At 40.5% G+C, this 27,425-nt stretch overlaps 1 protein-coding gene across 2 annotated transcripts; it reads right to left on the minus strand.

Annotated features, from left to right (window-relative positions):
• Window positions 1-3,941: 3,941 nt before the first annotated feature.
• CLEC1A (C-type lectin domain family 1 member A) lies at window positions 3,942-26,354 on the minus strand. Of its 2 annotated transcripts, none has more exons than XM_059682178.1 (6): window positions 25,904-26,339; window positions 14,043-14,141; window positions 9,993-10,169; window positions 8,042-8,193; window positions 6,424-6,542; window positions 3,942-5,903 (listed from the first exon to the last, which is right to left on the minus strand). In XM_059682178.1, the coding sequence occupies exons 1-6, from the start codon at window positions 26,016-26,018 to the stop codon at window positions 5,753-5,755; spliced, it is 813 nt and encodes a 270-aa protein (XP_059538161.1). In that variant the 5' UTR covers window positions 26,019-26,339; the 3' UTR covers window positions 3,942-5,752. The 2 variants fall into 2 exon arrangements, with proteins under 2 accessions (XP_059538161.1, XP_059538162.1); XM_059682179.1 differs by having other exon boundaries at window positions 5,840-5,903; window positions 6,424-6,490; window positions 25,904-26,354.
• Between the last annotated feature and the right edge of the window lie 1,071 nt (window positions 26,355-27,425).

Consider the following 27,425-nt stretch of genomic DNA (forward strand, 5'->3'; position numbering starts at 1 on the left):
TTTTTTCAGAGAGGAAGGGAGAAGAATAGAGAGTTAAAAATATCAATGAGAGAGAAACATGTGCCCGACACCAAGGTCCATGCCCTTGACCGAAATCAAACCTGGGACCCTTTAGTCCGCAGGCCGACGCTCTATCCACTGAGCCAAATGGGTTACGGTTGCCAGATCTTTCATGCATTTGCTAGGTTTCCAAGGCATTTTATCAGACTGGTAGGATAGGAGCTCCGGGATATGGATTATCAAGTTGGAAGGAAGAGATGCTGATAGCTGCTGCCTGTATGACAATACCCTGCTTAGAACCATGGATTTCTACTAGAGAGATGAGCTACCAGTACTCACAAAAGTGAAAGGGATAGCCAGGCTGCCAATGCCAGCCGACGTCTCTGGTGAAGGGTAGCTGTGTGCTTCCCTCCTCCCTCTCACTGACCATCCCCACAACTCACAAATCAAAGGACTCTCAAAGGTTAGCTCCCCAGCACTTTTAACTGTATCCCTCTGTGCCTTAATTTATCTACTGTAAAATAATAATAAACTTATTTCAAAATACTTTTGAGGTTTAGATCATTAATATATGTAAATTGCTAAGAGTAGTGCCTTGGGTATAGAGTTTGACACTGCATCGATGCTTGCTATTATTATTTGTAGTAAATCACCAATCATCTCTAGGCATCTACCTTACGTTGTATTCCAGGTAAAAATTGCCCCTTTTCCTGCTCATGTCCCAGGAATATTGAAAGGATAAAGTTTATACGTAAAATGCCAGCAACTGTCTGGAGAGAATTTATCTCTTAAAGTGAATAAATTTCTTCAAGTACTTCTGTAGACAATTTGTGTCCTAGCTCTGTAGGCTCCTTGAATATGGACTAGCTTGTTCTCAAGAGACAGTAGATGAAAGTATCTTATGATCTATGAGAAGGAAGAATTCACCAATTATTATTACATTACTCTGCTACCCCTTACCATCACTACAATAACTTACTGCACAGTAGATTCTCATCAAATATTTGTTAAATGCGATATAATTTTATTAAATCTTCCATTTTTCACAAGGAATAGCTGAGCCACACTAAATTCTCATCTTTCTTTATAATAAAGACAGCACTTACATAAATAAAGTAAAATGAAACCTAAGTCACTGAAATGGTTGAAACCATTTAAACAAACCTGTAAGCCTATTGTAAAAGGTGACCTCTGAAGAGGAAGGTCCTTTAAAGAAGAGAATTGCATGTTTTTGTGAGGTTTTTTTTTTAATTTTATTTACCCTTAACCTTCAGTTTAAATGGTGGGGATTTCAACAGGAGGGATTTTCTCTAGTTTTCTGCTGAAACCTAGAAAAGGAGACGAGCCAAGAGAACAGCGTGTGTTTGGTTTTCACAGCTGGCAGCTGGCAGCTGGATATAATAACCTGGAATAAAGGAGGAACAATGGCAATTTTTAGTAGTGAAGACTGTTTTTCTTCAAGCTTTTTCAAAGTATTGTCATGAGCTATGTTTAGAGAAAGCATAGGAAGTATTTCATAATTCTTCTAGGTAAAAGTACAATGAAGCAAACGGCAAACATCCTTCGGCTGATGTCATCCCGCCGGTATGGGATGCAGTATTTACAGGTCAGAACGTTATCTACAGTGCAGCTGGCCGCGCTCCTTCCAATTCCCTCAGTGGTGATCCTGCTTTCCACGCAGGGACTACAGGTGGAGGGTGTTTTCCTGCAGGTTGATTTTGGCCCAGAATGCCAAGGCCTTTTTCAAGGCAGCGGTAAGAGACTGAGCCTTAGCGCTGGGATAATCAGTTCTATACCCTACCTGGCCCACCAGTAACAAAGTGGGTATCTTGATTAATCTCAATGAGTTCCAAGTTAGCTTTTAAAAATGGGAAAGAACCCGGCCAGCGTGGCTCAGTGGTTGAGACATCGACCTATGAACCAGGAGGTCACTATTCAACTCCTGACCAGAGCACATGCCTGGGTTTCGGGCTCAACCTCCAGTGTGGAGCATGCAGGAGGCAGCCGATCAAGGATTCTCTCTCATCTTTGATGCTTCTATCTCTCTCTCTTCTTCCTTCTTCTCTGAAATATATATATATATATATATATATATATATATATATATATATATTGGAAAAGAAAAGAAAATATAAAAATCTGTCCCTGAAAAAGTAAAGAGGCTTTGCAATGTGGTATGATTAAAGTACATTAACTGCGTAAAAAGAAAAAATATTTAGAGCAATAAGATTGAAATACTAATAACCATTGTTAGATTCTATTAGTCTATTCATACAATGAACCTTGTAAAAAATATCATGTACACTTTAACTTGGATTATGCCGCTTTTCCTATTCTTCAAAATTGATAAGAATCCCTTCACCAAGTATTTGACTCCCAAATATTAAGGCCAGCCCTGAGGCAACCTAATAGACTATTTATTTCATAATTTGTTTATATCCCCAAAGTAAAAGCTCCCATTACACTGCTCACACTTCCTGCTGTTATAGGGCTCAAGACCTGTTTCCTGTTGATAAGTTTTAAGAGCTGGTTCAATATCCTCAGGAAAAGAAATAGCTCGTTGTGTACCCTGGGGAACTGGGCCTACCAGGAAGGGCCATGTTCCTCGTTTGAGTTTTCCTGCAATTGCTTCAGAATTACCTAAACACACAAGAGCCTAGACAAGGTCTTCTCTTGCTGAAAAACCAATTCAGGGGGCGCTGCCCTCTCTGATTTTCAATAGGAAATTGATCGCAGCAACTCATATTTTCCAATGAATGTTATAATTATTTTCTATTCTTTTTATTTCTTTTTTAATTTGTTGACTTTTTAGAGAGAGAAAAAAACATCAATTTGCTGTTCCGCTTTATTTGTGCATTCTCTGGTTGCTTCTTGTATGTGCCCTGATCAGGGATTGAACTTTCAACCTTGGCATATCGGGATGATGCTCTAACCAATTGAGCTACCTGGCCAGGGCCATCTTTAAAATTGTTTTAAAGTGTGGAGAGAATGTTGTGCCACACTCCTTTTTTGGTTTTTGAAATATTTGCTCATATTGTGATCAGTATTGTGGGCTTTACTGTACAGATGAGGGGGTTATGGAGGGCAAAGACAGAGAGAAATAGCTCAAGGACAGCCAACAATGTCAAACAAATGCTTTTATTTTCTTTTCCTTCTTCACTCTCTAAAGCAGGGGTCCTCAAACTACAGCCTGCGGCCCACATGCGGCCCGCCGAAAACATTTATCGGGCCCGCCCGGTGTTTTTGCCGCCCTGCCTGTCCTGCTTAGCAGCCGGCTCATCCAGGGCCCGCAGTGCGCATGTGGAATGTCTGAGGGACAGTGAACTGGCCCCCTGTTTAAAAAGTTTGAGGACCTCTGCAAGTCTAAAGTGATTCTTCCCCTTAGGTTGCCGATTTGGAGATATAATACTATTCAACACGCACCTTTCAGGCAGGTAAACTTTTTAAAGCAATGTCATCTAAAAAGACTTTTGTCATCCAACCCTGAACACGGGTGGGTCAAAACTTGTATGCCCTGTCTCTATTTTACAAGTTAGTCCACAAAGTCATTTGATTTATTCATATTAACTGTATTTTCTTGCTGTAGTAGCAAGATTTAAATAACACTTAACTGTCTAACTAAGGGTCTAATCCACATTTCATATTATGTGCTTACTATATTACCTGTGTGCATTAAATATCTGCACTCATCATGGAAAATAGTTGGTAATATCCACAGCTCCCCAATGTCGGTGCCTTTCTACAATTTGCTCATTAATGCAGGTCTGCAGAGAAGGTTGGTTATGCTTGTTTGTGCCCTCCTTTATTTTAGAATAACCACTAAATCCCTTTTCCCTCTTTTTGCATATTTTTAATATCCCTTAAATTTTATATTACAATTTAGATTGTGGAAGTGCCTTCACATTTACCTCATTTCAGCTAATAATAATACCATAAAGAAATTATAAATATCTTCATTTTATACTTAACAGAATAAACTTCTTGAAATAAAGTGATTTTGCAATAATAAAACAAAGGGATCTAAAATTCTCATTTTATGATCACAAGTGCAGTGCTTGCACAACACAATAAATCAAAATTTGTCTAACACTGAAGAATTTTTCTAGCCAATGGACAGAAAATCAGTAATTAGTAATTGATAGGTGACACAGTTTTATGAAAATTAACACAGAAATGTTCTCTTTATTGTATGTTTGCAAACTTCATGTCATTTCACCATAAGATAGATATTTACTGAAAATAAAACTGAAGAATTCCAGTTTCCACTGTTGAAAAATAAAGATTTATAATAAATTATCCTTTCTAGTGTTAATGCCTTAAGATGGATTTACCTGTAAACGAATGAACTCAGGGTTTATGATGGTGTTCTTTGCAATGGCCCCTGTATGGCTGCGCGTATTGTCATCCTGAGAAACGGGCACCTCCACACAAAGCCAACGGTGTATGTCACAGTCTCTCACTTCCCTGACCCGATTAGATAACTTGCCCCACTGCAATTCGGTTTACTCATCTTGAGCCACGTGTTGATGACAAATTTGCTTCAAAGGATTTCATTTTTTACAAAAGTCTTAAAACCATCCTTTGGAAGACAGAATGCATCTCAAAGACTTCTTATTTTTCTCAAATAATCAAAGAATCAGTACTCTTGTAGAACCCATACAATGTCTCATAAGGCACAATCAAAACACTTCTATCATATTTTGAAGAGCATTTTCACACTGACTTTTCCCCCAAGTCACAAATTCATTCAAAATCACACACACACTTCACATTGTTTATTATTATTAAATCTCCAGTACCTGAAAGGTATAAACATGGATCAAATGGAAGAAAATAGGAACTGAAACTAAACTATTCCAGATGCACATAAACAGACTGACTTTTGTTCTGGTTGTCAATCTCTCTGAAAGGAGTATCAGGGATAGTAATTCTGATATGGAACCAAGTTGAGACTATTTCTATCCTAGAAGAAATTTCTAGGAGGCAATCATTGGAATCTTAAATAGACATGGAGAGATATGTTTGTAAAAGTTAAGATTCTAATAAAGAGAATTAGCCAAAGCAGATGGGGGCTTTATTGAGAAACTGAGAAGGAAAAATAATATGAACTTAAGCAAACCAAATGAATTAGTTTTGTATTTGTTAGCTCAGAGTAAGAAATGATTGCTAATTTCTCATGGACTCATTGACTGTTGGAGCAAAGGATCTTACATACAGTTAGTTCCTCTGTTTAAGTTTCTCACTCCAAGTATTAAGTAATAAATAGAAACAAAAAATGGTATCAAATGCTGAGAGAGAAGAACACTAGAAAGTTATCTCAAAATCCAGAAGGTGGATTACAACAACCTTATGGATTTCAGGGGCCAGTTGGTGATATGTAATCAGGACTTCTTTGTGACTGGTGCATATGTGCATGAACTTCCAAGCTCAGAAGTACTGGTGATCTTGAGCAGGAAATATGAAAATCCTTCTTGTGCCGGTCAGAGCAATTGCCTTTCCAGATTTTTTTTTTTCCATTTTTCTATGTCTCAGATATCCTTTGCATTGACTTTGCATGTCTCAGGCTTTTTGTTGAGTTGTTGCATAAACATGGATCAAATGAAAGAGAATAGTTTGAAACCAAACTATTACAAGTGCACATAAAGAGAATGACTTTTGTTCTGATCTTCAGTTTCTCTGAAGGGAGGGAGCACACAGTTGTAGTCACAGCTGGAGAGTCAATCACCTACATGTAATGAATGATTCACAGACGCTAAGGGAGTCTCTCTAACTTGACTGGGGTCGCCACTGTTTCACACGCACACCGCCTCAACTCTTCGCAGTTCTTTGAGAAAAACATTCCACTGAGAATGGTCACACAGTCCCCGTCTCCTGGACTGGTGAAATCTGTTTTAATCTTAAACCTTAAAAAAGGAAAAAAAAGTTAACTTTATTATATTTTATTTATAGAAAGAAATACTAAGCACTCAGAAAGTACATAGGAAATATTCCTAGCTTGATACAATTATCGAATAGATGCCCAGAATGATTTTACTGGAAAGATAAAGTCAACAACCACTTTTCAGCCCCTCAATTTCCATGGTCATTCTTTGAAGCATCAAGTCAACCAAAACAACAAAAACTATTTCTATCTAAAACTATGGTACATGTTATAATCCAACTTTAACATGTACTTTTACAGCCATCTGAAAAATTACCTTCTCTGTGACTCAGTTTATTTAACTGTAAGATAAAAATGATTAAGTTGTATATTTCCTATTTCCTACAATTTTATTAACACTTTTATCTGTCAGCCTCAGGACATCCTTCTACAAACATAGTATCCAATACAAAGGAGATGTTCAGTTAATGCTCATTGAACCAATTTGTAGACCTGACAGTCTCTATTACATGCCTTTCCCACAAAATATTCTGAAGGCTTACAGTTCAGAAGTGTAAGATGCTCCATCCACCCACAGCCAGGGCTTGTCACTGCCGTTGCGGGATAGCCCTATCCAGTAAGAGTAGAAAAACTCAGAGTAGCTCTGAGGCATGGCAAACTGCTGCAAAGGCACACAAGAAAACGTTCAGCTTTTAGAGATATTATAATACATATATATATATACTAGAGGCCGAGTGCATGCACTGAAAATTCATGCACGGGAGCGGGGGGGGGGGTCCCTCAGCCTGGCCTGCCCTCACAGTTCGGGAGCCCTCAGGGGTGTGAGGTGGCCCGGAGATCAGGGGATGGCGACACCCCATCACACCTCTGCTTCTGCCACTGCTGGCAGCACAAGCCTCAGCCGGCCCTGGTTACCTGAACCTCGGGCGGCCGTGGGTGGCTGGGCAGCCGCCATCCGAGGCTTGCCTGCACCTTGGGCCAGCCCTGGGCAGCTGAACGGCTGAGGGGACTGAAGAACTCCGGCCTTGTCGTGTGCCTGCCGCCCCGGCGGGGCTGAGGGGACTGGGCGCAGTCATCTTGTGGCTTTGGGCACCGCCATCTTTGAGGGTGTGACAGTCAATTAGCATATTCCCTCCTATTGGCTGTGGGCGCCGCCATCTTTGAGGGTGTGACAGTCAATTAGCATATTCCCTTCTATTGGCTGTGGGCACCGCCATCTTTGAAGGTGTGGCAGTCAGTTAGCATATTCCCTCCTATTGGCTGTGGGTGCCGCCATCTTTGCGACAGCGTGAGGGTCAATTAGCATATCCCCTCTTTATTAAATAGGATATATATACAGAGATGTGTAGTGGCAGCCAACACTTTTAATATGAGAACAAGACATGAAATCTGCCTCACATAGATAATAATTCATTTAAGAGGAAAGCATCTATGCTAAGGTCAGTTCATTTGTTTGGGCATGGGAGATATACTGATACTTTGAAACAAAGAAGCACATCAAACAAGATTTTAAAGTGACCTGTTATTTTCAAGTCACAGGGTAAGACACATAAAAAAAAAAAAATACAGGAGGACAGGAGGAAGATTTACAAAGAGATGTGAAGTGATTCTGGGGAATGGAAGAAAAAAAATGCAGGAATGGGGAAGTAACTTTTAGAAATAAACATTGAGGAAAACATCCAGAAGCAACTGACCAAAAGGAGAAAAAAGAAGAATTTGGAAGATGACTCATGTCTCAGACTAAGAGGGAAGAAAGAGAAATATATATACTTAATCCTCACATAAGGATTTTTTTAAATTGATTTTAGAGAAAGAGGAAGGGGGAGAGAGAGAAACGTTGATGTAAGAGAGGAACATTGATCCATTGCCTCCCATATGCTCCCTGAATAGGGATCAAACCTGCAACCTAGGAATGTGCCCTGATGGGGAATCAAACACAAAACCTTTAGGTGTAGGGGATGATGTTCTCACCACCTAAGCCACCCAGCGAGGGATCATACATATACTTTTAAATACATGCACATATATATGTATAAATTGATAGAACTCCCTGATTGAAATAAGTGGGAAAGTCTGTGGACCTTGACTCCTTAGACTATTCTCCTTTAAAGACGTCTTTTTGAGAATACTTCAAATGTTGACCAAAACTCAGGACCTTACCAGCACTTCTTGTGTGTTTATCTTCAGCATGGTTGCGTTTTCAGCAATACAGAAAGAGTCACAGTCCTGCCAACTCTTGCTCTTTTTATAGAACTGGTAGCATTTGTCCCCATGCCATTTCCAATTTTCTGGGCAAGGGCTACATCTATGTTCTTGGAAAGAAACCAATTTTAATAAGTTATTTTCTACATAGATCTGTTTTCTTGCCTCTCTTGAAATTATATAGTATTTGATGACCCAAGAAAGAATGAATTCCCTTTCTCTTAGATATTATTTGCCGAGGCAATGATAACTACAAATGTTTACCTAGCACCCACTATGCCAAGAATTATAATTGGTCCTGAGTATACAGTGGAAATTAAAACAGACACTACCTGCTTTCATGGATTGGAATCTAACAATGAATGATTGGAACTTCCTTGCTCCTTGCCCTGTGCAATTTAGCACACAGAGAGGATGTCCAATACATACAGAACGTTTCATATGTTCAGGAACTCAACATACATTGTACTTAAGAAACAATTGAAGTTTTAATATTTTTCTTCTTCAAAATCCTGTTATATAATAGGAAATGGGGTTTTTAAATGCAATATATACCAATAGGATATGAACTCTTTTCTCCTTCTAAACACAAATAAATAAAATTTTAGAAAAAAAATACTTAAATACTTAGCCAAGTATGAATTAGAATGGTAAATATCCATGTATCAGAAGTTAAGATGGGCATCAAAGTTAGAGAATTAAGTACGGAGGTCAAGGATGAGATGAACTACTGGGGGTAGTGGTTGTAAATATAGGAACTAAGCCCTGATAGCTATATCTATGTGGGAACATGGCCTTGGCCTCTGAGGGTTGGGGACCTGTAACTGAGTCCCTTATTGGTATATGGTAGAATGGAAACTCAATAATTCCATAAAAATGTCTTTACTTTCAAGACAATCCAGTGTCAAAATGTAAATGTTGAAATCTGAGTGGTCAATACAAATAGATATTATATTATTGTTTGTATTTTTCTGTATATTAGAAATATTTCATAAGGTAAAACAAAGTTTTAAACAAATTAGTAATTTAGATTTCTTCGTAAGTCAGTTTGTATTTCTGGCCTAGACCTTATCTCTTATATAACAAACTGGTTATTCATATCTTCACTTGGATATCTAGATTATATTTCAAATACAACCTGCCCAAAACGGCATTCCTGGTTTCTAACCTTCCCTTTTATAACCACAGAATTCTTCCCCATTTCACTTGATCACATCTCTATGCTTCTAGTTGCTTTGCTCAAAAACTCTGGAGGTATGTTTGACTCCTTTATTTCTCTCACAACCCATTTATTACATCATGCGTTCATCTCCACTGATCATATCCTAGTTTGAGCCACCATTATCCTCTTACCTGGATTACTGCAATAGCCATCTCTTACATGATTTCTCTGTTTCTATCCTTCCCTCTTCCAGCGTGTATTCAACATATTTGCAGAATGAGCCTTTTAAAATTCATGTCAGACATGTATTTCCTATGCTCAAGATCCTGTGATGAATTCTCCTTTTGCTCCAAATGGAAGCCAAATCCCTTACAATGTCCCCTAAGCCATAAATAATCTCGACCTCATCTTCTATTAGTCTTCTACTCACTCGCTCTGGTCCAGGTACACAGGCTCCTTTATTATTCCTTAAATATGCAGTTATATTCACTTCTTAGGCCTCTTGCATTGTCTAAAATGTCTGAATTTCAAGAATCCCTTCATGTGTTGTAACACAGATGTATTTGAGCTAAATGATTCCAATAATTGGACATGATCTGGATGCCCAAACTATTAAGTTTTCCAGACAACTAGTTAAATAATACACCCAATTAATTAATATATTGGTTCCCAGGTCCACTGATGGGAAAGTCAGCCCTATAGTGACAGATATCCTGAAGGTAGGAGAGCTCAGTGATCAGGACTCACCTCCAGTTTTGTTATAAAGCTCACGACAGTATTTTTCAACCACCTGCTGCAGAGTTTCTACGAGCTTTCTGTTCTGGGCTTGGAGAGATTGCAGTTGTTGGGATAGATTCCCCGATCTTTCTTCCAGTTCACTAATGCTGTCTTTCTGAGTATTGGAGAGCTGGTAGAACTGAAAAACTAAGCCACGTTACCAAGTCAGACTGGACAGTTTATTTCTTTATTTCCATGTCTATTTTCTACATATGGGAAAGACAAAACAGTATCTTGTTCATGATCGCAGGCTCTGAGATCTCTTATTACCTATATTCAAGTTTGGGCTGTGGTACATAAGAAATTGTATTTCTGTGGGCAAGTTACTTTCTCCAAGTCTGTTTCCTTATCAGAAAATATGGAGTCATAGCAACAATTTCTAACTTCAGGAATAAATTCCTTAACCATAGTTACTGTTTAAAAATATTTTTTTATATTCTAAAATCATTACTCATCCTAAACCCGCAAATCCATTTATCCTTTGTCCATTATATTGAGCATCGACAATATACTATACATTATCTCATTCAGACATTAAAATGGTCATATTATAATTTCTATGTTTGTATACATTTGCGGTTTGACTCAGTAAGAATAAGTTACTATCATTTGATTAAAAATGTTCAACACTCAGGTTTAAACCCCAAGTTTCTAAATCTAAATGCAAAAATCCTTTATGAAAAAGAAATCCTTTATGAATCATAGAAGTTGCTTTATAGCCTTAAAAAGAATGGTGGTTGCCGGGAGCCGGTCCATCCTTGCTGTTTCAAGGGACCTGGCATATATGGGCATACGGTTCTTAATATGTTTGCTCACCTTCTTGGCACTGTGTTTTAACCAAGGTCACCTCTCCGAGAAAGGTTGAATCCCCAGGTAGGGATTTTCCCCTGAAGTTAGGGAGGGAATAAAACCCCTCAACTAAGTGCCAGGCGGGTAATTAATCCCTTTAACTACGAACAATCATGCTTAAACTACATAATCTTTTCTCCCTGGAATGGAGATAAGAAACGCCCTAACCTTTGTAATAGAGATTGATAGGATTGAATCAACTGGTATAAATACAGTTGTAACAAGACAGAAACTCTCAGAACTTAGAACAGAATCAAGAAGACAGAACCTACACGGAGCCTGGAGACAGAAGAACTTCGCTGGAGAGAGCATGCCGAGGATCCTGGAGAGGGACTGGCCTTGGAGCCTAGAGACAGAGCCTAGCGGGAGAACATGGCAAGGGATCCTGGACTGAACCTGACTACAGAGAATGGCAGGAGAACCTGACTGGAACCTGGACACTGAACCTGACTGGAGTACCTGGACAGAACCTCTCTGGAGAGCCTAAGCAGAACCTCTCTGGAGATTGAGACCAGAACTTGGCTGGAGACCCTGACAAGAGAACCCGGCTATGATGATCACCTGAATGCTGCCTCCGTGTCATTCCTTCTTCGCCGACTCCGTCCACACCTTTGGGGACCCCTGGACCTGCTGGGGTTGGACCCCGGCATATGGCGCCCGAACAGGGACCCCTAGGTAAGCGCCCCGCACTCGGGACAGATCGGACTCCACCGTAGGAAGAAGGTGGATAGTCTTCGCCGACTCCGTCCACACCTTTGGGAACCCCTGGAACAGGATTCCCCTAGGTAAGCCCCCCACCCCCATTGAGAACCCCCACACTCGGGACGGATCAGACTCCACCGTAGGAAGAGGGTGGATAGTCTTCGCCGAATCCGTCCACACCTTTGGGAACCCCTGGAACAGGATTCCCTTAGGTAAGCCCCCCCATTGAGAACCCCACACTCGGGACGGATAGGACTCCACCGTAGGAAGAGGGTGGAGAGTCTTCGCCAACTCCGTCCACACCTTTGGGAATCCCTGGAACAGGATTCCCTTAGGTAAAGCCCCCCCCCCTTGAAAACCCCCACACTCGGGACGGATAGGACTCCACCAGGGTGCTACAGACCCCCCTATAGAGGATAAGTAGGGTAAGAAGGTGGATAGTACAGAACTTAGATTGAGAAGATGTGCCATACTGAGTCCAAAGAAAGAAGACTCTGTATTGATTCTTAGATTGAGAAGATGTGCCATACTGAGTCCAAAGAAAGAAGACTCTGTATTGATCTTTAGATTAAGAAGATGTGCCATACTGAGTCTAAAGAAAAAAGACTCTGTATTGATCTTTTAACATATATGCTTGTTAGCAGAGGAATTAAGGTTACTCCCAGTCAGACAGAACATTTTATACAAGAAGTATGTCCATGCTTTTCTGAGGAAGGAAAGGTAAATGTAATGGCATGGGAGAAGGTAGGCCCAAGGAGCCTTATCCTTAACCCCACTGCAGCCTTTCTACCCTGGGAAAGTGCAGGATTGGCAAGCTCTCCCTGGGATGATAGATCAGGACTCAGGTAATAGCGGAAAGCGCCAATCCTACTCTTAAAATGGATATAAGAGAGCATTTGAGGTTTTTCTTTTTAATGCTTGCTTTTAAAAAATAAAAAAGGGGGAATTTGCCGGGAGCCGGTCCATCCTTGCTGTTTCAAGGGACCTGGCATATATGGGCATACGGTTCTTAATATGTTTGCTCACCTTCTTGGCACTGTGTTTTAACCAAGGTCACCTCTCCGAGAAAGGTTGAATCCCCAGGTAGGGATTTTCCCCTGAAGTTAGGGAGGGAATAAAACCCCTCAACTAAGTGCCAGGCGGGTAATTAATCCCTTTAACTACGAACAATCATGCTTAAACTACATAATCTTTTCTCCCTGGAATGGAGATAAGAAACACCCTAACCTTTGTAATAGAGATTGATAGGATTGAATCAACTGGTATAAATACAGTTGTAACAAGACAGAAACACTCAGAACTTAGAACAGAATCAAGAAGACAGAACTCAGAACACAGAACTAAGGACACAGGGCTTGGAAGACAGGACCAAGAGAGACAGAGCCTAGGCACAGAACCTACACAGAACATTCTCTAGAGACAGAAGAACTTTGCTGGCGAGAGCATGCTGGAGGATCCTGGACAGGGACTGGCCTCGGAGCCTGGAGGCGGAGCCTGGCAAGAGATCAACTGAACACTGTCTCCATGCCCTTCCTTCTTCGCCGACTCCGTCCACACCTTTGGGGACCCCTGGACCCGCTGGGGCCGGACCCCGGCAGGTGGTTGCGAAACAATAGTTAGATCAAAATAAAGTAGAAATTTTGGGATCAGGGCAGAAACTACTTTTTTTATTTTAAAATTTAAGATGGCAAAAGTTTGCAAATTTGTGTGAATTTTTTTTTTTTACATTAAAACCTGCTCATCAATGTAACCTTTTATTTTGAACCACCTTTTTCAACTATTTCAGGGAACATGGCTGTAATGATCTGATGAAGCAAATGTGTCCACTTCCTTTTTAAGTTTTTGAACTTATCCTTACTAGTTTGAAATTTAAAGAATTTTATGCATGCATTTTTCCTTTTTTGATTTTCATAGATTTTCACAAAATCATAGTATAACTTCCTGGTCCTTTTGAAAAATATTGCAGTGATTAAAGACCTGGGGGTGGGATATAAATGAAACCTCCTCCCTCTATATTAGCCCACGGAGCCAGGCATGCTAATGGTGGAAACGATTGTCTCAAATCTTTTGTGAAATGGAAGAAGCTGCAGCATGCATTTGTTAATAATAGTTGATTTTAAATATTGGCATATTTAAACAAAAACTTTTTATCTCAAACAGAACATAAAAATCTAGCTAGCTGGGGGGATGTGGGGATAATCGGTGGATAAGGACACATTTGTAATACCTTGATCAATAAAGGAAAAAAAAATCTAGCTAGCAATTGATTTCTGTATTTTAATGTTTCTTCCACTGCTTACTATTTAAGTAGGTACTTTAGAACAAGGTACCTTGAATTTATTCACAGGCTCTAGAAGTCTAAATAAATAAATAAATAAATAAATAAATAAATATCATAACAAATATTTCTCATCCTAGACAAACCTTGGAGCCAGGGTCCTCCTCCCCCAAGTCAGAGTGCAGACTTACACACAAACCCCAGTATTGCCAGGCCAATCAGCAGCACCAGGCACAAAATGACCAGGATCAAGGCCACTGGACGCCATGCTGAAGAGGGAGGTGGCTGCTCTGCAGGGAACAAAAGAAGAGACAGGGTGTTGTTTTTTTGTGCGTGTGTTTTTGTTTTTTTTCTCTTGGATGTATGTCAGCTGCAAGCAAGTGAGAGGAGTTGGTTCTGGGAAAGAACAAATCCTGCAGAACAACAGTACTCAGGGACTAGATAACATTCTTCCTGCCCTCAGAAACATGACCGTAATGCTCCAGGCCAAGCCTCACGTTCCCTGGCTAGATTCTTTTTACCAGCCCTACCCATTTCTATCCCCCACACCCACACAGTCTTACTTTGCAGTGAATCAAGTTATGCATTACTACTATCTTTATATATCTTTGTTTGTATAACTTTATTTTAATCAAAATTTGAGTTACAAAAGAATCTCATGTAAATGCCGTAAGGAGGAACAGTTTTTTACATCATCAAAGAAGAGATGAAATTAATTTTTTGTCACTTTTGCAAAATACCATCCCTCCCAAGTTTCATATGCTTCTTCCAAAACACAAATTGCATATCAATAATGAGAAATTATTTTACTGTTTCTCTTAGGGATTTCTTTGTTGAAAGTCCCTCTTTTGTAAGGATTTTATTTGTTCTTTCAATTTATAGCTCTCCAAAAATAGACTATAGAGAAACAAATCATTACACTATGGTTCAGTTAGTTGAGCATCGAACAGCGCACCAAAAAGTTGCCAGTTGGATTGCCAGTTAAATTTCTGGCCAGGGCATATGCCTGGGTTGTGGCCAATTCCCAGTAGGGCGTGTGCAGGAATCAGCTGATCATCTTTATCTCTCATCGGTGTTTCTCTATCTCTCTTCCTCTACCTCCTTTCTCTATAAAAATCAAAAACATATTTTTAAAAAAAGAAAAGAAAAAGGAACATGATCGTCAATTTCTCAAGGATAGATCCAATTTTGAGCCAATCCTATATAATAAAGAGTTAATATGCTAATTAGACTGAACAGCAAAATAACTGTAAAGGACAACCTTCCAGATGACCTTCCAGACAAAGCCGGGGCTGCAAGGGCCGGCTGAGTCTGCAAGGGGCTACTAGGGCTGACTGGGGCTGTGAGGGCTGAGCCCCTTGCGCAAATTTTGTGCATCGAGCATCTAGTCTATATATATAAAAGTCTAAGCTACCAAAATGATTGCACTGCTGAATGACTGCACTGCTATGATGCACACTGACCACCAGGGGGCAGATGTTCAATGCAGGAGCTGCCCCCTGGTGGTCAGTGTGCTCCAACAGCCAACCTCCCCTGGCCCCTGGGCTGAGACAGGGAACTGGGGATGGATGGTGGCAAACGCAGCCCCTTTCCCAGAGGAGCTGAGGGCTGGCTCCCTCCTTGAGGCTGGTGGCCAACCTCCCACCCCATCTCCCCCCCGCAGCCAGCAGGCCCTGATCAGCCTGCCACAGGCCTGCTGTGGTGACAGCGTTGCGGCGAGGGAAGGAGGGGGTAAGGGGAACTGCACAGTGGCAGGGTGCTGACCATGGCAGCATCAGAGTCTGGCATCCATTCCTTCCACACACAGCCCAGCGACTGTTGCCTCCTCTCCGGCCTGGCCCTGATTGCCGGCCAGGCCCAGGGACCCCATCCATGCATTAATTTTGTGCAACAGGCCTCTAGTTAAGTAATAAAAACGCTTATAGACAACATCCCTTGTTCACACCCCCACAAGTTTACCATGTAGTAATTTTAGGGGCTCTGCTTAGGGGAAGTAAACCTGTCACCTAATGAGATCAGCTATCAATCTGAATGAACCTATGAATCTGACAAGGAAGACTCCCTGATATGGTGCAGGTAGCATCTAGCAATGTGATTAAAATGAAACAAAGGGAGAGAGAAACCCTAAAACAAACTGATCTCTTTATGACTTGTGAGTTTCACTTCATCAGGAATTCAAGTCAGGTTCTAAAACAAAAAGATTAAAGAAACATAATTTCATTTCCTCTTTAGAAAATTCCTCTACAGAATTTATTCTACGTACAGAAATTTGTACCAAACATTATTTCCAAATAGGGAATGATAAGTGGTAAAGATGTATAGAAATAGAAAATATCATCACTATCTTTTGGAACTTACAATCTAGTTGGGGAATTAAGTAAAAAAGGAACAGACATTGATATATTTTAAAATGTGAATCTTAATTTTTCTTAGTAATCATCTTCATAAAAACTTTCAATAGTTTGCATTACAAGTTGGATAAAATCCAAGTCTTTTTCATGAAGACTCAGATTGCTCTTTTTTAAAAAAATGGAAATTTGATTACAGTACTTCCAGACTTAAAACACTTCCAATACCTTTATTGCACTTAGAATAAAATTCTATAAGAGCTTTTTTCATCTAGACCAGTGGTTCTCAACCTGTGGGTCGCGACCCCTTTGGGGGTCAAATGACCCTTTCACAGGGGTCGCCTAAGACCATCGGAAAACACATATATAATTACATATAGTTTTTGTGATTAATCACTATGCTTTAATTATGTTCAATTTGTAACAATGAAAATACATCCTTCATATCAGATATTTACATGACGATTCATAACAGTAGCAAAATTATAGTTATGAAGTAGCAATGAAAATAATTTTATGGTTGGGGGTCCCCACAACATGAGGAGCTGTATCAAAGGGTCATGGCATTAGGAAGGTTGAGAACCGCTGGTCTAGACCCTACATGACTCATCCTTTTTGTACTACTCAGCCCTCAGGCAAATGCTCTACTCCAGTGGCCTCTGTTTATCCTTGAAACAAACAAGCTTGTCCCAGTGCCTTCGTGTTAGCTCTGCCTCACCCCAGCGGTAATTAGTCCTCAGATGAGTTTATTGGTAGGCTACTTCCTGGTATTCAGCTTGCAGTTTAAATGGCACTTCCTTAGTAGATGTCCAGGCATCCATCTCTAGCACACTACCCCATTGTGTCTGATTTTTAAAACCAAGATTATTAGGTGCTATTTTCATGGATTTGTTTGTTTTTCTCTATCTCCTCCCCCTCAAATGTATACTCCATTTAAGAAGTGATCTTGTCTATCTTGTTCACCAGTGTATGTCTAGTACTGAAAACAGTGCCTGGCACATTAGGGCTGGATACATTTTTAATGAGTAAATGAATGAAGAGTGAAATTATAAAAAAAAATATTACTATTTCTTAAACTACATAATTTTTACAAAGACACAGAAGATTATCTAAAGTTAAACCTTACAGATAGACTTTTTAAAATCAACTGACTTTTCAGCAACCTTTCTGTCAGCAGAGGGCAGACTCAGCTAAATTCATCTCCTAGCTGTACTGGCTTCTAGCCATTGACAGGTAAGATTCTGAACCATGAACAGATCTGAGAGATCTGGCCTGTGTGCTTTGATCTAAGTTTTCCTGGAAATTGCTGATTTCTCAAGGCATGGTCATTAGGAGTATCTCAGAGCACAGAGCATAAAAGAACAAGTCGAAAAAATTCTCCAAAACCTTGTCTTTTCAAAGTTCTATATCACCAAGGAACATCAACCAGGTGGGTGTGTCTAGATTCCAGAGAAACACGTGCACATGTGGACCAAATACCATGTTAGCTTTGTTTTTCTCCACATCTCTTATAACCATCAAATATATTACATATCTTACTTCTTTTGGTTTATATCTGTCAAGCCCCAGTAGAAAGTAAGCTCCTTTTTGGAAAAGATTATTGTCCTTTTAGCACATAGACATCAGTTGAAATAAGCTCAATTACGGTCATATATATAATTTCATTTCAAAGGAATCATCTTTCCCTGATCATTTGGAAATATTTCTACTCTGACTCTTCTCTCTTTCTCTTTCTCCCTCACCCATTCTCTCCCTCCCTCTCTCTTCTTTCCTTCTTCTCTTCAACTTTTTCTCCCTCAGTATTTAAAATAGCTTCCTGTTCTATCTAAAGACGTAGAGAAAGAAAACCCTATGGCAGTGATGGCGAACCTTTTGAGCTCGGCGTGTCAGCATTTTGAAAAACCATAACTTAACTCTGGTGCCATGTCACATATAGAAATTTTTTGATATTTGCAACCATAGTAAAACACTTATATTTTTGATATTTATTTTATATATTTAAATGCCATTTAACAAAGAAAAATCAACCAAAAACATGAGTTCGCGTGTCACCTCTGACACGCGTGTCATAGGTTCGCCATCACTGCCCTGGGGGGTTTCTATACCAGGTATAGTCACTTCTAAGAAACCAGACCTTCATGATGGAGAGGCTATGAAGTTGCAAGTTGCACTTTTTCTTTTTCGCTCGCTCCCTGTACGTATTTTTTCCTAACTATGGTTTTAATATTCCTGAGTTTTAATCCAAGTGTGCTGCTTATAATGTGATCTCTCTCTAGGGATCACTCCCACCCTAAACTAAGAAAAATAGCTTGGAAGTTGCTTGGGTTTGGCTTGGCTTCATTTGTCTCTAATTTTTGGAAGAGAACTCTGATGATGTCTCCTGAGGCATGTTTAGAAAAAGGTGTGGACAGGCCAAGGAATGATATAAACATCCCTAGGAATAATAAGATATATATAGAAAAAAAAACAGCCTTTCCTGTATCCTCTTACTATAACTATTCTATAAAAGGTTACAGTGCTAAGGTCAAATTTTGAACACAAATTCCTTTAGTTATAAGAAACTTTGTGGATGAAGAGAGTTGTCACACCAAGCAAGTTACTCTTCATCAGGCATCAGAAAGGGGACATTTTATATACCTCCATTCCTTGAGTCTATAAAAAAAAATGAAACAGACATGACTAAATTAATCTATTAGTATGCTTCCAAAATGAAAGGGATCGTAAAAGCTGGAAGAGACAAAGAGAATTCAAAAATGTGCTCAAAGCCACATTGCAAACTAGTGTCAGAGCCAGGATTATATTGTCGTGCCTAACACCACACTGTATACGTCCCTGTGAACCAGGACCCACAGAGAAATGGGCTAAACTGGTGACACTGACTATTTCAGGAAATACATATCTCATCCTTTAGGTCTCTGTTCTTTTCAACATTTTTCAGTTATTGCTAGCTCACACCTGATCTTTGATTATAGCTTTAAAATTTTTAAATTTTAAGTGTGGGGTTTTTTTGTTTTGTTTTGTTTTGTTTTGTTTTTAGCAACTTCTTGTTTCCTTAATTTTCACGTGTGGCACATAGGAAGCCCCTCATGGGAGAGCGCTCAAGGCTCTGTGGGCTGAGAGTACTTTTCATGGTTCATCAGAATGCACGTTTCCTTTATTTGGATAAGAAACCAGAAGTGCTGGGGAGTTACTTCGTTGCTTGGGGTTGAGCAGCTAGTCAGTGATAGAGCCAGAAGTACACTCTAAGTACTCTTGTTCTAGAGCTGAATGATCTTTTGCTGCTGTTGTTTTGCTTTTTTTGTTGTTGTTGTATTTTAGTTCATCCTCACTTAGGATATTTTTCCATTGATTATTTTAGAGAGAGTGGAAGGGAGGGGGAGAGACACAGAGAGAGAAACATCAATGTGAGAGACACATCAATTGGTTGCCTCTTGCACCCAGGGCCAGGGTTCGAGCCTGCAACTGAGGTACATGCTTTTGAGCTGAATTGAAGCCTTGACCCTTCAGTCCTCGGGCTGATGCTCTATCCACTGAGCCAACTGGCTAGGGCCAGAGCTGAATGTTTTAAATCATTTTCTTCTCCTCCCAACAAACCTCACATTAATATTTGCCTTATATGGCAGTTCCATATGGAATCATAGAAAGACTCTAGAGTTTTATCACTTGTAAATTTCCACTTCTATATTGTGAAATATCTCAATAAGAGGCACTTTAAATAATACATTTTTACTCTATCACCAAAGTGAACTTTATAAAATATAAGTGTAATATCTTCTTTAAGAAACAAAGTTTCTCAGCATACTCTATAAACCCCTGCATAGTAGGATCTCATCCTACATTTTGCCTTATCTGCCCAGATCGCCCTCATACACCCTTTCCTTCAAGGACTAACATTCCCCATAGTCTACCTTGTCACCATGTTTCACACTGTTGATAATTTCCAAAATTGTCTTATCCTGATCTAAATTCCAATCCCAAACTAACACTTCAACTTTTCCCTCTAAACTCTTGTCATTCTTAATTTTAACCATTAACACACTGCACCAAGCTAGTTCCTTACCTCTCTGTTTTTACCTTTGCACATGTGGTATTCACAATGGAAAAGCCACCCAGTGCCTCATCTTGCTCTACCTGAAAAATTTGGATTTAACCTTACAGACCAGATCAAATGTCACCTCCTTCAAAAATATGCTCATGAATAACGCAGTAAGTTATTCGTGCCTATTTGCTTTTGTGGCCTCCTATGTATATTCCATAGCACTACATAACATCTATCTATAATAATAAAAGCGTAATATGCTAATTAGACCAGATGTCCTTCCAGAAGTCCTTCCGGGTGGCCTTCTAGATGAAGCCAGGGCTATGAGGGAAGCCTGGGTCCTGGGTGCCTGAGGGAAGCTGGTGCCTGCAGCTGGGGGAAGGAAGGCCTACTCTTGCATAAATTTCATGCATCGGGCCTCTATATAAAAGCCTGAGTGATCAGCCAACTGCCCGACCCACCTAACCGCCTGGTAGCTATAACTCACACTGACCACCAGGGGGCAGACACTCAATGCAAGAGCTGCCAAAGGACAGCAACTTTGCAGAGTGCCTTCTTGCACTCCGGGACCCCTTGGGGGATGTCAATTGCCAGTTTCAGCCTGATTCCCTCATACCAGGCTCAGGGACCCCACGAATAAGGTTTCATATTGAGTAGGTATGCATTAAAGTTTTATTGAATTGATTAGATGTGATTTATGCCATAACTCTTCAAGGAAGGGGTTATGTTGGAGATGAGAAAATAAAGCTAAAAGCCTAAGACAAATTGGAGAATATTGTAGTTAATATGAATAAGGAAAAGTGAAACTTGAATTTATCAATAATTTTTTTCCTTAAACCAAAATAGGTTTTCAGAGTCTTTTGTTGGATTATATTTAATCTTCAGCAGGCATTTTGGATTATCAGTTATTTCATTTGCTCTCTCTCTAGTATATTATTACTGTGAAGTATTCCAACTGTATTTTTTCAAGCTACAATTGAATTAGAATCTCCTACACCTTAAGAATAATTTTTTAAAAGTATCCATGCAATCCCATAATACTCAGCTCTAACACTTTTTTTCTTTTTACACCTAGACTCCTCATAAAAGAAGAGAAAACATTTTAAGAAATGGGAAAATGACAAATATTTATTTTCCTATTTAACTACTAGTGGCTTTCATACTCATGCTATTAAAAAAATAGCAATAATCTAGTTTCCTTCTTATTGTTAAAACAATAGATTGTTTTTAGCACTCCTTTTATTTGAACTCTCAGCAGCATTCATTATTATTTTTAAAATTCACTATTCACTACTGTTGACTTTTTCATTTCTTTTGAAGTTACTGTTTCTTGGCTTCCTAGATGACTCTCTCTCCTGGTCCACTTCTACCACTGTCCACCATTCATTCTTAGTAGCTCTTATTGAAATCTCTTGCTCATCCTTCCCCTCAATATTGTATTCCCTAAAATTCTCTCGTTGGCATTCTTCTTCTCACTTTCTTTTTGTCTTTTCATTTAACATTCTCTTCCTCAGTGATATCACTCATTTTCAGAAAGTTTACTAGTAATTCCTACCTAAATGTTGACAATTTTCACATAAATATGTAGCTCAGAATCCTTACTTCCGATCTACATACTGTATACTAGTGGCCTGGTGCACAAAATTCATGCGGGTGGGGGGAGGGGGGGGGAGGCTGGTGGCCCTCAGCCTGGCCTGCACTTTCTTTAATCTGGGACCTTGGGGGATGTCCGACTGCCAGTTTAGGTCTGATCCCATAGGCAGTTGGACATCCCCCTCACAATCCAGGACCACTGGCTCCTAATCACTCACCTGTCTACCTGCCTGATTGCCCCTAACCACTCTGCCTGCTGGCCTGTTTGCCCCCAACTGCCCCCCCCCGCCAGCCTTCTTGCCCTCAACTGCCCCCCCTTGCTGACCCCCAACTGCTCCCCCACTGGTCTGATTGCCCCTAACTGGCCCCCCACCAGCCTGCTCGCCCCCAACGCCCCCCCCTTGCAGGCCTGCTTGCCCCCAACTGGCCCCCCCTGTCAGTCTGCTCACCCCAACTGGCCCCCACTGCCAGCCTGCTTGCCCCCAGTTGCCCCTCGCCCTGTCATCCTGATCACCCCCAACTGCCCTCCCCTCCTGGCCTGATCACCCCTAAACGCCTCTGCCTTGGTCTTGCCACCATGGCTTTGTCCAGAAGGACATCCAGAAGGTCTCCTGGTCTAATTAGCATATTACCCTTTTATTGGGATAGATATTAGTACAAGTGTCTTTGGGCAACACCAACTGCATGTCCCTTCTCATCTAGGCATCTCAAACTCAAACTGAATTCATTATCTTTCCTATTCTTTCTGCAGTTTCCACCTCAGATAATGGCAACATCACCAACATACTATCAGATGGAACTTAGTCAACCTATGCTCTCCCTTTGTCTTCCCACTTGTAACCTGTCACCAATTATTTAAATTCTACCTCCTTAACATCTTTCATATCTGATTCTGCCTCCTCATTCCCATACTACCTCAGTTCAGGTTCCCAAATCCCATGCTCATACTAGTGCAAAATCTGTATCAGCTCATCCAGTTTCATACTCCTTCAATCTATCCTCCTCATTGTAACTTAGATGGTCTTCTAAAAACACAAAATTGATTATGTTACTACCTGTTTAGATCCTTTAGTTAACTCATTTTACCTACTGAATAGAATCAAAATACCTCCATATGACACAATAGGTCCTCCTTACCTTTCCGGACTTAACCTCTGATCAAGTTTCCCCCTCCAACTTCACTTCTGAGCCATAATATATTGCTTATAGTTCTCTGAAAAACAAAGTTATTGAAGATTCCTTGGCTTTTCTATCATGTGTCTGTCTGCCTGTAAGGCCCCCAGCCTCTTAAACCTTCCCATTTCTGCTTCCGCATCATGAGGAACATCTTAAAGTCAACTCAACTCAGTGGTCACTCCCTCTCTCAAAACTTTCCTGATCCCTTTGACCCTTACCAGATAGAGGTAACCAAGGTCTCCATTGTGCCATGTGAATGCTTTCATCATGGCACTTACCACAGTTATTGCTGAGTTGAGAACTGTATTAGACTTTAAGTTTCCTCATAAACAGAGATCAGATCATATTTGGCATTATATCCTGTACTTTGCAACAGGCCTAGGGTAGCATAACCCCCAATATAATTTGTGGGAAGAAGGCATGAGGGTATTACCTTATATCTTTGCTTTCTATCTTTCTAATTGTTTAGGGGGAAAAAAACATACATAACTTTATATTGAAAAGATGAAAGTTTAGAAAATAAATGAATGTATATTGTTTATTTTTGTTAATTCTAAAATATTCCAGTTATAATTCTGCCATAAATGATGTGGAATCTGAATCATCTGCATTGACCAAAAAAAATAAAAATCCCAGAGTGATTTTACTCTGTTTTTTTAAGAGCAAAAACATTTCAAACCTATTTTCCTGAGAAATAACTAGACTTCTTTTGGGACATCGCTCTAAATGTCTGCATTATCACAAGGTGAAAACAAGACATCATACACATAGGGTAAAATAACTATTTTCAGACGTTTTCCTGGAAGACACTGCTTTGTCCCTCTACTCCTAGTGTTTCAATTTCCACTTCTTACAAAGAAGTTGCCAGATGTTTCAGTAGCGTTTTATCCCTTACCCTTCCCTCTCCACCCTCCAAGCTCAAGAGAACTTATTTGTACACCCTGTTCCTGATTATGCTGATCACTAATCCTGTGAGAGTTCCTGGCTCTTGTCAAAGGTGAAAAGTGAAGTTAAACACAAGCCACTTAAAAACCACAGCCCTGAGGGCCATTTCTTCACAGGATCTGTTGGAGGAAAACATATCCTATCCTATTGCACATATCCAGTGGCCGCAGAGGCTGACATCCCGAAGTCGCCACTGTGTTTTACATCAAGGAGGCTGGAAATCCCCCAGGCTCCCCTCACAGGTTACGGGAAGCCACATCAGTGAGTCTTGGGAGGCAGATCATTCCATAAATAGAAAGTGAATGGAAAACTTTAGAGGGGAAAGGAAGAAAACCTAGATGAAGAGAAATGGAAGAGAGCAGAGGAAAAGTGTGTGCCCAGATTCACAAAAGGGAAGAGAACTTGGATATGGTCAAGAGAGGGAGGGCACGTTCAGATCCGGACTTTGAACGAGGATCTCTCTGATACAGACTGACACAAAAATGTTAAACAAACACTTCAGGGATTCTCCAGGAATGGAATAGTAAAAAGAAAGAAAGAAAAAACCCTCACATGTTTGGCATGCCTGCAGTGTACCAAGGACTTTGCACAGCTCATCAACCTTAGTACTAACAGCCACCTTATAAGTTCATATGAAATACCAGTAATATGTATAAAGCACTTAAAACAATGCCAGGCACATAATAATCAATGTCTACATATTTCTCATCACTAGCATTTTATAAATGAAGAAACTGAGGCCTAGAATACTTAAGTAACATGTCCAATATCACAGTTAGTAAGTGACTTTCCAGGTGTTAGAATCTAGTCTCATCTACATGACAGTATGAGGCCTTTTCACTAGACCTCAACACACATTTCTGCCTTAGATTGGCTGAGTTGCCTGGGAAATAAGACCTTTCTCTAGCCCTAGCCATCCTGAGTTCGAGAGGCAACCAATCGATGTGTCTCTCTCACATTGATGTTTCCCTCCCTCTCCCTTCCACTCTCTCTAAAAATAAATGGAAAAATAACTCAGGTGAGGATTAACAACAATAACAAAAAAGACCCTTCTCTAAATATATGAACTATCTCTTCTATGGACTGAAAAATATATATTAACATTAATATATATACATATATATATATAATAAATATTTTATTAACTTGTCACAGGGTAAATTATTGGAAATAAAAGCATAAGATGGAAGCTAAACATAACTGAAATTAAATATTTTCATAATTCAATTCAATCATCTCAATAATATTCTGGAACTCAATAGAAAAAGGGGAAGGAAGAAATAGGATGTAATTGCACCTGAAGGCATCATTTAAATCACTGAATCACAGAATGTCAGAGTTGAAGAGAGCCTAAGAGGCATTTGCTTTAATCCCCTTCATTCCACAGATGATAAAGCCAAACAGTTGATGTTGATATGACTCTCCAAAGGCCTCACAACTTCAGGGTGCAGAACAATTACAGCAAAACACCAGGCTTGGTGTATCTGCTTGGAAAACTCCCTCCAAAGCCATGAGTTCAAAACTAACCAAAAGGTAGCCTTTAAAAATCTAACTTTCCAGAGCAGATCACAGATGGTAAATAAAACAGCATTGGATTTGGCCCTCGTGGGATGGCGAGAAGGAGAAGGGACAACGCTTTACTCGTACACACAATCTCAACTTCGTATGACATACCTAACTGGTCAAAACAACACACCCTCAACTGCAAAGCCCTCTGCCAGCAAGAGAATCTTAGAACAACAAACACCTACGTATATACTGAGTTTGATTTTTTTCAGATACTCTTAAAGGAAGTGGAACACAACGGGTGGAAAGTGAACAGTTCACATGATTGTAAATCATGAAAACATTCACCCGTCTTTCCCCTATTTTGTACATTCCTCGGAGAGGTTAGCTTATCTCATGCATTTCTCAAGGGTCTGGCCAATTTGGACTCCAGAGGACAGAGTACCTGTGTGCCCAAGCTTTGGGCGCTGGGCTGGAGTAGAGGCTTGAGAATGCAGGCTCAAGGTGGTGCCCCATTCCTCATCCAGCATGTTGTTCGTGCTGTAGTACTTGGCCTGCATCAGGACGCCTGCGAGGTTGCGGGTGAGCTGTGGCTGGATTGCCCCGAGCTGCCAGGCTTCTAAGGGACAGTTCAGGAACGCAGGCACTGAAAGGCATTCCTAATGTTCTTCTCTCCCAGCAAGTAGCAGGGAAGCGTCTGACTCCAGTTCCTGCCTGGAGAGGCCCAGCCCCTCGCCTGTAATCTTGTACTCTGAATGCCAAGTTGGTCAGGCGAAGGGGAAATGGCATGTGTTTTCTGTTTGGGCGGTCTCTGTCTGAACAATTACCGAAGCAGTGGTGCTTCTGGGATCTCTTCTGTTCATCTGTTTGTACTTCCTGTTTAACTGTGTAAAGAAGGCAAGACCTTAAAATTGCAGAGAGCCAATTCCAGTTTTCAGACTCTGCAAAACAATCATCAGTCAGAGGGATATATTACCTACTTTCTTGCCCATCATACACTCGCTGAGGCACTTAGATCAAATTTCACCTCTCGGTGCCTTTGAGAAAACAGACGAGACTACAGGTTCAGCCACTTCCTTTCTCCGAGGCTATAGTATAAAGCATCATATACAAGGAATGTAAGCACAAGAGAGTCCTTTTGAGGATATCTAATTGATCCTATTCTTTTATTTTAAAAAAGGGAGATTGAAGCCTAGCTAGGTGAGAAATTGCTCTAACGTCACATAGCTGCTTAGTGACAGAACTAGGCTTGAAAGCACTTTCTGGCCCTGGCGGGGTGGCACAGATGGCTGGAGTGTTGTCCCCATACACTAAAAGGTTGTGGGTTCAATCCCCAGTCAGGGCACATAAGACAAGCAACAGATTAAGGTTTCATTCTCTCTCTCTCTATCTCTATCTCTATCTCTATCTCTACCTCTATCTATCTCTCTTTCTAAACATATCCTTAGGTAAGGATTACTAAAATTTTTAAAAAGGAAAGAAAGAAAGAAGAAAGAAAGAAAGAAGAAAGAAAGAAAGAAAGAAAGAAAGAAAGAAAGAAAGAAAGAAAGAAAGAAGCACTTTCTGGTTGTCAGTTCAATTCAATAATCTTTCTTCTTACAGTATGAAGACTCAATTTAACATTTTATATCACACTAGAGGCTCGGTGCACAAAATTCGTGCAAAAGGAGGTGGTCCCGCAGCCTGACCTGCACCCTCTCCAATCCGGGAGCCCTCAGGGGATGTCCTACTGATGGCTTGGGCCTGCTCCCCGTGGTTCTCTGCTCTCTTCAGGGCCTGCCTGCTCCACACCATGGCCACGGGCAAGCAGGCCCTGCTGGGTGCTGCCTGTGGGCACCGCTTGCCTGCTTGCGGGTTGCTGTGGCAATGCCTGCTGGGCTCACGTTGCTGTGGTGACACCGCCAGCGTCCTGCCTTGGCTGCTGTGGGCACCACCATCTTTGTCGTGGAGTGATGGTTAATTTGTAT

Source organism: Myotis daubentonii, chromosome 2 (genome assembly GCF_963259705.1).
Source record: "Myotis daubentonii chromosome 2, mMyoDau2.1, whole genome shotgun sequence".
Lineage (NCBI taxonomy): Eukaryota > Metazoa > Chordata > Mammalia > Chiroptera > Vespertilionidae > Myotis > Myotis daubentonii.